The 12,235-nt window shown below is 39.8% G+C and overlaps 1 protein-coding gene and 1 pseudogene across 1 annotated transcript; one reads left to right on the top strand and one right to left on the bottom strand.

Moving 5' to 3' along the window:
• The first annotated feature begins 578 nt into the window (after positions 1-578).
• Positions 579-1,310, top strand: LOC149298547 (UPF0696 protein C11orf68 homolog pseudogene; annotated as a pseudogene).
• A 4,163-nt stretch (positions 1,311-5,473) lies between these two features.
• Positions 5,474-12,033, bottom strand: LOC149298546 (putative transcription factor p65 homolog). The gene is made up of 9 exons (XM_089487364.1): positions 11,908-12,033; positions 10,078-10,226; positions 9,705-9,796; positions 9,398-9,532; positions 8,620-8,724; positions 7,848-8,060; positions 6,812-6,916; positions 6,596-6,655; positions 5,474-6,048 (listed from the first exon to the last, which is right to left on the bottom strand). Exons 1-9 carry the CDS (start codon positions 11,998-12,000, stop codon positions 5,474-5,476), a joined length of 1,527 nt encoding a protein of 508 aa, XP_089343490.1. The 5' UTR covers positions 12,001-12,033.
• Between the last annotated feature and the right edge of the window lie 202 nt (positions 12,034-12,235).

Raw genomic sequence — 12,235 nt, 5'->3', positions numbered from 1 at the left:
CACGCTAGATTCTGTGTTTTCATTACAATAATAGTCACGCGTTTGTCTTTCGGTTTCTGTGTCTCCCTCTTGATCTTTCGAATTCAACTGGCCGCAAAAAAAGTTGTGATGAGATTAATCATTTTGTCATACCATGTGAACCATACATTATGCCAGGTAGTGCCGCCAAAAAATTAGATAGTAGTGCAGTGTCTAAAAACAGCACACTGTAATATTACTTATTGAATGGGGGAGCAGAGATTCTTTATATTTGTAAATAAGCCCTTCTTCTGTTGTCCAAACATTTGTTTCCATCCTCCTGTGCCTCCGTTCACATCACGAAGTATTGATTTGCCAATTAATTTCCTCTTAAGCAGCTGTTAAGGGGTTAAGACATTTTACCTATTGAATCTCATTTATGGACTGGTTAAATACGTACACTATTTGACTATTTACTTCAGGCAAGGGCTTGCATTTATCGTGGAGTTCTACTGTGGTGAATTCCATGCTTTCTTAGTTATGGCCAACTGTTTTAAAACACTCCTGCTTATTTGGTAAAATTAACATACTTGCTTCTTTGTTTTTGAAGCAGTGAAACAATGGCAGATCAGGAAGAGGCAGACAGAGGTGGAAGAGGATCGCTGGCAGAAGACCACGCTGCCGAGTCAATGGCTGCCGACATGGACCCTTGGATTATCTTTGATGCACGGAAAACCCCACGAGCAGAGTTTGATGAGTGGATGGAGACCTACCGGCCCTCTAGGATCTCCCGTTTTGGAAACCCTCAGGAAGGGTCAGGACCAGTAGGGTGGCTAGCGGTATATGGTCCTGGCTACTGCCCACAATTAGAAGGCGGCAAAGAACTTCAGGATGCTTGGGAAAAGCTGCAGAGTACCGGACGCAAAATTAACTATGACCTGGTACGAGAACTGGCTCTTAACTATGGGGTGACTTCTGGGAAATGGCTTTTGCATTTAGACACAGGATTTAAAGTTGACCATGCATGGCACGGTATAGCTACAGCCGTGGTTGATGGACGTCTGGGTGTAGCTAAAGCTAGTCCTTATCAACCAGAGAATAAACACGTTATTTGTGTGTACACGGACGACTTCACTGATGAGGAAAGTATCATGCAGACTGATGCTGTAATCCGAAGTTCTGGAGTGAAATGCCTGTTAACCTACAAACCAGATGTCTACACCTATCTAGGTATCTACAGGAACAACCGCTGGCAAATCTGCCCCACCATCTATGAAAGTCGATATGATCTGGAGTGTATCCCTCGCAGGTCAAGAGTCATCAACAAGGTCACTAACTTAGAAGTGATCTAAAGGAGAACAAACTCTATTGCGAAATGCCTTCTGAAACGGACTGGTCACGTATAGATTTATTAACATTTATTGCCAATTGATTTGTGGTCTTATTTTATTTTTTGGCTTTAGCTCAAAGTCTGGGTGCTTATCAGTGCTATGGCACATACTCTTGCTCGTCATGCATATGTGTTTATAATGTGTTTAGAATACCTTTTCCTTATTTCAGATAAAACTAGGACATTCCCTGAACCGTAATCCAAAACGTCCACATTCATCACACACGTGACTAAGAAGCAACTCCGCCACTTGTTATTTCTGTGCAGACTTTATGCGTAATTATAAAATGGCAGCAGACAGCAAATCACACGATGGTCATAAAAAGATTTATTACAATTTTACTAATACCAAAATCATTTCGTTTCAGAATAAGTGTATACAGAAAACACATTTTCCACTAAATAATAGTTACACTTCCTTTCCTCCAGAGAGGAAACCCTTCAAAACCGATAAAAAAAACCTCTTAAATTCATAATACACTTAATTGAATATGTATACATGGATGTTTGTGTTAAAAAAAAGTTTGTTCAGTAATCTAAAGATTGCCAACAAGGCGTGGGACATGAATTGGATAAAAATGGTTGGGGGTCACTGAGCCGTTGCTTCCCATAATGCCTCTAAAAAAAGCGTTGGTTAAGGTCAGGGGTGTCAAATCTTAAAAGGTCACATTTCTGAACGTAAATGCCAGATCTTGAAGGTCTGGACAATTCATTCTGTGTAACCCTGTTGAAACAGGAGTGGTTTTGAGCGCTTTTGTGACTTGCCTTCGCTGAAGATTCGGGATCTAAAAAGTCTAGCGTGTGAAAGGATCCTGGGGTCTGGAGCGACGTATAACCCGCTATTTAGCCACTAGATACAACATCACGGACATGTAAATGGTGGTAGTACTAGCTCCATATTACGCAATAGCTTTCTTACATATATACCGTAGTCTTTAGAGACTAAGAGATCCGCCACTTTGGAAACAGAACACCACCTTTCCACCCACTGGAGAAAATATTGTGCTTTTCCCTGTTTAAAGCGAAGTATAGTCTAAATAAAGAAAAAAATAAAACGTATACAATATTGCATATAGAATACCCACGTTGATCATGGGGTCTCATGCCTTCCACTGTGGAGTGTAACACAGAGCCTATCAGAGCCACAATGGGTTGAAGTTACTAATATCCCCCTTGAGAACTAGGCCAATAACACTTCAGTATCGATTCTGTAACATTCAGGGTCCGGGGGCCACACGTACGACTGATTTGGATCCCTATTTGGGGGGCTGAGAAACAGAACTCTGTACAGGTTCCAATTCAAACATGGAAAGTTACAAACATACACAGCCTTTAGTTTAGGCTATAGGTTCAAAGTAGGTATATAGGGGGGGGGTAATTTCAAATTTGTATTTGAGGATGCAAACCTACAAGAACACAAAACTTTCTCTTTCTTTAACAATGTAGAGCAATTTTAAGAGTTTAAAGGTGCCGTTCCACATAAAACATTCATTGCGTTCTTTCATTTGCTGAGCAAATAAACCTTCGCAGGGCTGCCTTAACTCTTTCTTTAAGGTTTAATCAGATCAAAAGAATAGCAAAAGTCGCCGCTGGCTATTGTGTCACATGAAATTTTCATTTGAAGTATTATGAATAATAAATAAGGCAAAATGTTCTGTAATTAAATTGTTCAGCAGAGTAGGTAGAACAGCATGGTAAAAAAAAACAAAAAAAAAACAATTTTGGTGTTTGAAACTCAAAAATATTTAGGATTATTACACACAATAAAAACAACTTCAAAATAATCTACCTTTAAAGAAATTGCTATGGCTTTCTCAGGGTGGCTTCCAACCGCTCCATGTTATTTGCATCACATTATACTAAAATAACAAAATCACATTTTTCTCCCTTTTTAAAAAAACAAATCTTTCACCTAAATACCAGCTAAAATAACAAAAATATATATATATATATAATCTGTTAAGGCATGTGAGGAAAGATGACAAAGATCACTGGGGTGGGTGTAACAGAAAATAGATGTATACATGACTTTCCTTAAGGTGTAGAGGTGTGTGTATATATATATATATATATATATATACACACATATACACACACACACACACACACGGCACTGGTATTGAAACTACATAGAGCTTTTTGGTTTTCAATCACTAATTAATTTTTTAAGATATTTAGTTTGAAGAAAACAAAACAAAAAAAAAAGTCAAGATCTGTTGTCGTTGCTCATAGAAGAACTTGTATAACTTGAAGTTATAGCCTTTTCTGCACCTGCGCGCTTCGAAAGGCTGCCAAACCAGCAGCTGCTTGACATGATAGAGGAAAGAGAACTCCAATGGGGAGGAATAATCACACATATCCTGACAACAGGACCCACAGTATAGACATATACAGTGGATCATTAATCCATTTTGCTTACGTTAATCGGTAAACACCATTACATAGGCTAATTTCGTGCACAGAAACATACAATGTGGGGTTTTTAGGAGAAGTAACAGCTGCTCTTTAATTGGGCACGATTACAGATTTATTTCTGGGAATTAGAAACGGTATTTGTAATGTTGCTTTACACAGCACAGTAGGTAGAACGAGGAGCATATTAAGAACTTGAATAATCAAGGAGCATATTGGCACACGGGGGGGGGGGGGGCACACACCGATATAAAAAGTGATAAAGTATCATACAGCAGAATGGCAGAGGGGTGGGAAAAAGATGCATTTTGTGCCACTTACCGGCATAGTTTGACCATTTCGGAGCCAAGGAGCCCCACGCATTCAGTTACTATTGGTTTGAAACATAGGAACATCCAATGAAATTAACAGTGGGTGTTAGAGACGCTCCCGGCAGTCAGATCACTGTGTTTTTCCTTCCTCCTATTGTGTAGCAAAGGCATTTAGACCAGCTATACTGTAGTGTATGTTGTGCTATTGTCTGTTTTAAGGGAACATCTGAGAAGGCATCAGCATAATAAAGAGAACATTGTCATACGTTCTACTATTCCCTGTTTTAAGGGAACACCTGAGAAGTACATAAAATAAAGACAGCGATAATACGAGCGGTACCAGAAATCTAAAATTGCCAACACTAAGAAGTGGTTTACGGATACCGGTTGAGACAGAATGCAGAACCCTTTGAAATGACTTCAAATATTCGAGCTGCTAGTAGACAACATACACCATGAAAATACAATAGCTGTTTTAATATACTCAACACAGTTAAACAAAAAAAAAAAATAGAGGTTTCTCTGCTAATGTAAAAAAAAAAAAATTAGACATAATTATAGACTAAACTGTAGGATCTCAATTTCAAGACCTTTCAAGGGTCACCTCCGTATGACCCAACGAACACGCTGGTCTACCAAACCCCGTCTCTAACACCCACAGACGGCGACGGGAACAAAACAGCGAAATACACCGCCTGCTCCAAAGCATCTATTGAGAAACTTGGTGCTCAAGCGTAAGAGTTGCGCGCACCAAGGTTTGGAAGGGTCGATCTGCCCCTCTTTCCTATTTTTACATCCAAATTTTCTACCTTCCTGGTACTGGAAAGAGAAGCGTAGACATACAAAACGCCTGAAGAAATACCCAGCTGGACATCTTTCTGAAAACAGCATCAAAGTATTTCTTATTGCACATGCAGTAGCATTCTTCTGAGCCAGGAAATCTATACAGAATGTTTGTGTGGTTTTAATGAGATCCAGACTTTTGTGCTGAATAGTAGAGATGCATCCGTTTAATATATAGGCATTTGTTTGGGGTAAAAAAAAACAAAAACAAAAAAAAACCCTGACGACACCAGAGTCAAGTCCTCCATCCTGCTGATGGCATCTTCCAGTCAATTTACTGTTTAGTGCACAAACAAACAGCTTTAGTCAGTTTAAACCACGTTTTTTTGGGCGCACGTGAAGCTTGCTGGCCTTTAAAGTCTTCTCGAAGCAATGTAGCGGCCAGCACAGCCTGCTACACACTTTAGGAGGCTTTAAGGTTCCCAGATGACCTTAATTATTTAAATTTCATCATGGAGATGAAGGCTTAATTGTCATGAAGAGTTCAACAGACCAGGCCACTGTTCAAGATTACATTTATATACCTTGAATTTAGTTTGCATTTGCCACCATGGATAACTCATTTCATGGAACCAATTATGGAGGCCAAATCATAGTCAAGAATGGAGGTCAAGGACTCTCCTTGTTGCATTTCATACAGTCCATTCATGAGGCTACTATCAAATCTCTCTCCGTTCTCCTCACTGGGCCTGCTTGCCATGAGGCGCGTAATAGATTCTGGATAGGACATAAGAGTACCCTGACTAGGCCCAGCCTCTTGCAAAGCCGATGCCAGTGTTGCAGCATTCTGTGATTCGGTGAGGAGCTGACCAAATTCGCTGTTGTCAATGGAGCTAAGGCTGGTGCACTGGTTCTCCTGATCATTTTGCAGAATGCTAAAATCCATATTTCCGTCGTCCGTAAAGGAAGAGAAGGCGAACATAGATTCTAACTGGTCAAGTTCGGACTGTTGTAATGGCTGCGGCGGATGAGGATGTGGGGAAAAGCCAAGGTTGTTGAAATCACTGACGCTGACAGTTGACAGAAGAGTTGATGTTTCATGACCAGCTTTCACCATTGGCCCTGAATACGGAATTGACGAAACCATTGGAGTTGCCAATTGAGACACTGGCTGTATGGAACGAGGCAGCGGTTCTAAAAAGGAACAGTAGGAAATATATATTACAGCGGCGGTAATGGGTTTTTTTCGTTATATGAATTAATGAAGAGGGAAAAAAACAGGGTTCATTTAAAGTGGAGGGCTAGTACGACCTGGTCCAGGGAGGCAGGTAAAGCCGAGTGGCCTCACAGGCCATTGCCTACCCCCCCCCCCACCAGTTACTAATATACACACACTTATTAAACATACTCACTTACACTAAACATATCATTACACTTCCACAGCCTAACTTTATGGAGAGCTATGTTTTTTTTAATAGTTCTGTTACTGTGGGGGTCACCTAATGTCCAGTAAAGAGATCCGGACATCCCAGGAGGCCATTGTCCCCCTGCCAGCCCGTTTCAATTAATCAATAATAATCAATAACTACATAATATGTAGTTAAAGAAATCTCAATGATTTAACTATAGATGCTACAGGACCAACAAAGCTCGAGAACACAACTGGTTTCCCAATTAATAGGTTTTTGTAACTCGCTATAGCTCACATACATGCATAATTACTTAAGAAAAAGGCACGTACCTGTTTTGGGTACCACAGTACGGTTTGCCACGGCAATTTTGCGTTGGGTCCGGGCTTCAGCTTTGTAGAAACAAATTGGAAATCAAGTTACCAAGGTCCTTTACACAGTTATAATATGGTATCCATAATACAAGTTTGAAAGAACAGAGGAAAACTACAAGCAAGCAATGCACACTGTCCACAGATATTGGCTACCTTTATTAGGATGGGGTAAACCTCTCAAAGATTGTAAAATCTCACCTGAAAATGGATTTGACTTAACGATGTGCTTGAAATCTTCCAAGGTTCTTTTTCTCTTCTCTTCAATGTGATGAAGGTCACCTGCAGATAGAAAGTAGAAAATGAAAAGTAAAATTAAATCTCTTTTTTTACCGAGGGTATCTTGCATTTTATGATATATTTGTTCCCCAATTATATATATAATATACGATATATTTGTACCACAATTCCCCTTTTTCACTTTTGTGTGCCCAAACAAATTATATACATACATACATATATATATATATATATATATATATATATATTTGCGTGGGTATGCAAGTGAGCTGTTTTGAAACCGTGTTTAGATGAATCGTCCAACTTTTAGTATCGGTTACACATTTAAAAAATTAAAAAATGGGGAAAATATCCCCACTTTTTTGTGTGATTCTGCTATGATTAGTCACTAAAATAGTTGGGATGACCAAAAAAAAAAAAATTTATTTTTTTTAATTTCTCATATTCCTGGAAACTATGGGGCAAATGGATTTTGGAAGCTACAGTGCACACCGCATAAACACTCATCTCGCTATGTGACAGTACACTACATTAGGAGGGGTAGGCATACATAAAATGTCATATTATACTTTTATTATTTAACTATTTTGTAAAAAAACAAAAAAACAACAACATTTTGCTCTGTTGTGGCAATTTTCGAATCCCCTACATGACAGCATTGACCAGTTTTTCTCCGGTGTGCCAACCAACTAATATAAATTAGCTGGCAACCTAAACGAACTACTGATGGCGTGGACACGACCTTCCATGCTGTCATATTCTGGTTTTAAGGCACACCTACTTACGACAGCAGAGAACTTTCAAGGTTTGAAAGGATAAATGCCAACTGGAGAAGATATAAAGCCTAACGGGCAAAGTAGACGTTCCAAATAAGATAACAAACAGGAGTATAAATATGTGCGATTATTTAGAAAATTGCATTCATGAAACCCTTAAAACCAGAACAACTGTGACAACCTCCATGTTTACACACCATCGTGAGGCAAATACTGAAACTCCATTGGTTCGCTGACTTCTTTGTCCGATGGTCTCCTCAGATGCATCTGAACCTTTACAGGTTGGCGGATCCCTTGGTCTTGGTAGGCAGGCGTTTTAAATACTATTGCCACCTGTCTGTGAACATCCGCTTGAGAAAACGATCCACGTGCTTCCCAGTTTCCCAGTACAAATACTACTTCGATGTCTTCTGGGGGGGGGAGGGGAAAACAGAACAGCAATCACTGGGGCAGCAGATCAACGCAACACCATAAATGTTAGGTACACATGGAAACACTATGTACAATACTCAGGTGAACCACTGTTGACTACAAAAGTTGGCTCGCCACCAACACATTTATAGCCATGCTTCAAAATCCCAGATTTGGCACATGTATTCCCTTTATGTAATGGGGACAGATTATGGAGACTGTGGGCTGAAGGCGATGATTTGGGACTTTATAACTTGTTTCCATCTTCATTACCATATAAAAACCTACTATTAGTGTTCTATTTTGTATAGTGAATAAAACATTTACGTTTAAGTGCTAGAAACAAGTATGTTTTTTTACATATTTAAGTACCAAGAATATATCTCTAACAATTTCCATGATCTATTCACACACACAGACACACAAAAAGGTGCCTAGAAATGCAGAAAATAAATACATGAATGAATGAATGAATGAATATTCAAGGCTTTTCTAGTGTGAAAAAAATAGTCCACTGATGAATGCAACGGCGTTACTAGTAGTTCACATGTCTTATACCTTTTTGAACTTTGTCACATAATAAAAAGATCTCATCCCCTCCCATACAGCTTCCGGAATTCTTGTTCACTCGGCAGATTTTCAGTTCCGCAGTGTTTGGAGCTCCTTGTATAATTAAAAATATATATAAAACATATGCAACATGTTATTTACAGTGTATAAAACGTAGTGCCACCAGATTCATTAATAAATAAAATGCTTATTTTGAAGACTACAAAAGCAGTAGACCATAGAACTTCATTAATAAAAAAAGGAACATGAATTGTTTGCCCAGTAATGCAATTAACAGTAATTGACAAAGACTGCAGCCAGTGGTTTGAAACTACAGCAAGTAATAAAGTGTTTACATCGCTAAACTAGAAAATAACCCAGACTTTTCACAAATTGTTAAAATTAAGGGGTTTACTGTAAAAGAATAATAATAAAAGTACAATCACATTGTCCCTCTGCAAAACATAGCAGCGCGTAGGAATCATGATTATCATTAATGAATGAATGAATGAATGAATGAATGAATGAATGTAGGAGACAACCTGCAAATGTTTTGTAAAGTATCAAGCAAACTACTACAAGAACAAGGACTTATTGGTCATTCTTCTGTAACTGATTCTGGGGGATGTAACTGTTTCAAACAGCTAAAACAGACTAACTGCTTTACTATTAGAGGCGTATAAGAGATGTAAAATAAAAAGGTCTGGGTATCATCCACATCAAACCCCCCATTGTTTTTTTTTTTGCAGTGCCCTTATAACTTAGCTCTCCATTTCAACCAACTTACTGTTGTCATAAATGGGTTGTGACACCACAAATTGCAAAGGAACAAGGTGACCACCAGTTTGGTCATGAATGAACACTTGGAAACACAGGCACACTGTATTCAGATCAAAGTCACTCTTCAGATCTTCCTGTGGGACTGCAAAGACAATATAATAGAAGGCCGTCATGGAAAATCGTGGATACATAAGGAAATCTTTAAATGAGGGCGATAGAGATTGAGCAACGAAAGGGAGGGATTAAAAACAAAAGGTGAAAGCACAGAAGAAGAAAACAAACAAACAAAAAAAAAAAAAACATAGCGACATTACTATTAAAGGGGTTGTTATTTGTCCTGACACGATGTGTGATTGCATCCTCAACTTCTCTCTTCTTCACACACTGGATTCCCAAGTTCTGGAAACTTAAAGAAAGCAAAAGACATCAACCTTACTTTTCTATAAACAGGTTAATAGACGGTTAAACTCTCCACATGACGTGGCAAAACTCTCTCGATTCTGAAGTGGCTGTTAACCGGCTAAACGTCGGTTGGGAAGGTCAGGAATTTTAGGCCAAAAGCAAGCGGAGAGTAAATTGCTGGCGACCTCTGTATGAGAAAGTCTATATTTATGAAGCCATTCTCTCTAGGTCTTATTCCAAATTTGAGGTGCGTTGTTCAGATACTTTGACCTGCTGAAATGTTACCTGTGTATATTACGGTCTGCGGACAGGTCAGCTTCATAATAACCATCCTTGCAATCCTTTCCAACCAGCTCATGAGGGTGAGGTTTATGGGGAGCGTCTTTAGTGACCAGGGATATCCGTATACGAGCTGGGCCCTGGTAATTGTTCACCTGGCACGGAAGAAGAGTGAGCAAGTATAAGTGTAAAAGTGCCGTAATAAACTACTTCGAAAAGTCTGAACAAAGTACAATTAAAAATATTAATAAAATACTTAATATTTTAGGTTTTTATTCCCACTTCAGAAAACAAAATAAACCCAACTTCCTCTAAGAAAAAAAAGAAAAAAGACCCCTTAAAGTTGCAGCAGTGCTCAAGTACACTGGAGGTAGCACATGCACATGACTTTTTCCCTGAAGGCCAAGGTACATTGTGCTTCCCTCACCGATCGAAGAATTGAGCAGGTACTCCAAACGTTGCAAAGCCAAAGTAGAAGCAAGGTCCGCATTCTTCCTCTTCTGTGACTATCCCATAGCGGGATACGCAGCCCCTTCTTACCCTCCCTGTCCGAGGGTCGGATCGTATGTGTCCTGCTTAAGAAACCTGCTGGAGTCTTCGAGGGGTGGTTGCCAAAAAGCAAAGCCAACCCTCTCTCCATCGCCAGAACTGCCAAGCACTTGACTCCGCTGTGGGGTTTTCAGTGCAAAGCCAAAAGCTGTGAGTTTCATGCCAAAAAAAACATCGCTGGTGAAACCTGATCTGCGTCATATCAGCCCCAGTCCATCACTGGTGTTATAAAAATGACATTTTCTAGCCACAGGTCAGGGCATGGTTAACCGAGGGGGAAAATAGCAGGTTGAAGGATCTGAAGTGCATTTGGTCAACTTGTCACCCCTAGTTTATGTTGTAAACATTCTTGACCTTAAGGCCAGCTCTCAGGTACTCAATTGACACAAAAGGCCTGTTCTCTAGTGTCAGCCGTCAGCTCCAATCCGCCACAGTGGCAGCTAATAGCTAAGGTATCACTGAGCAGAAAGTGGGGAGACATTTAAAATGGGGGGGGGGGGCTTGTTTTAAACAAATCTTACTTATAAGGGTGATAAATAAACTCCAAAGCATTCACTGCATGCAAATCAGTGCACACGAATGGGTCTATTCACTATTATGACATTATAACGGTTTGGATTTGGTTTTTATTATTTGTTTTAGGAGCTTGGAATAAAAAAAGATCTTTTTATCCTGGGAATTTTGCAATTGCAATTTGCAATAAATTTCCCTCCCACCGATTTCTGCCCTTTCAGTATTGCACTATCGTTACCCGTTACATGAGCCCCAACAATTATTTCATTCTATTATTTATAGCCCCGTACGTTCTTTTACATAAAATAAAAAATAGAAATATTCAGACCCTTGAAGACATGCACCATATTGGATAGCACCACCACTCTTGGCGAGCTCACTTCCATACCTTTATCGTCCTTTTGTAAAATCAATGACAGCCGAGCTGCCGCTGAAATCAACAACAGTCCAACCCGCGTACTCGCAAACAACGTTCCTTACAGTATTTAGTCGTGCGTTAAATCTAGCAGTCAAGGTGGAACAGCCCTTTGAGCAAACGTGGTTCTGAAATTTGGGAATCCATTTCACGTTATTCCAAAAACGCCGGAAAATGAACATCTTATTTTTAATACTGTAAAAACATCATGTAATAAACTCATTTTGGTAATGTTTCCACCAAATGCACAGTAAAGCATTTATGCGCAGCTTTAGCTTATACAAAGTAGTGAAGTAACACAGTTGACGAGGCAAATATCCGCGACGCGACTTATGCCCATTATTATTTCATACGCTTACCTTGATGGTGGGATGCGTTTTTGTTGTATCTGTACTTCGCTCACCGGGAATGCTGCCGGCCGAACGGCCCTCGCACTTATAGCGGAATCGCATTCCGCGCTGCTTTGGCTGCTCGATGATCTCCACGAAAGGGACAGGCTGCGGTACGGCCTGACCTGCGCGAGAGATGCCATATTACAGACGAAGACGACACCAACAGATGGCAGCGGCGACCAACAAAGTGTGCGAGAAAGGAAGAAGAAGAAGAAGAAAGCTATAGAGGAGGGGGATCATCCACATGAGCGCACAACAGGAATATGTAAGAATTAAATAGAGAGAAACTACAGAA

The sequence above is a fragment of the Sceloporus occidentalis genome, unplaced genomic scaffold, assembly GCF_023333645.1.
Source record: "Sceloporus occidentalis isolate IW3139 unplaced genomic scaffold, rSceOcc1.0.p SCAF_32, whole genome shotgun sequence".
Lineage (NCBI taxonomy): Eukaryota > Metazoa > Chordata > Lepidosauria > Squamata > Phrynosomatidae > Sceloporus > Sceloporus occidentalis.
This window is presented reverse-complemented; position numbering and strand designations above follow the sequence as displayed.

Coding starts and splice junctions, on each gene's coding strand:
- LOC149298546 (XM_089487364.1), bottom strand. CDS start 12,000: ATGCGATTCCGCTATAAGTGCGAGGGCCGTTCGGCCGGCAGCATTCCC. Junction 9,797..10,077: donor GCAGACCGTAATATACACAG/GTAACATTTCAG, acceptor GCTTTCTTTAAG/TTTCCAGAACTTGGGAATCC. Junction 6,917..7,847: donor TCAGTATTTGCCTCACGATG/GTGTGTAAACAT, acceptor TTCTATCTGCAG/GTGACCTTCATCACATTGAA.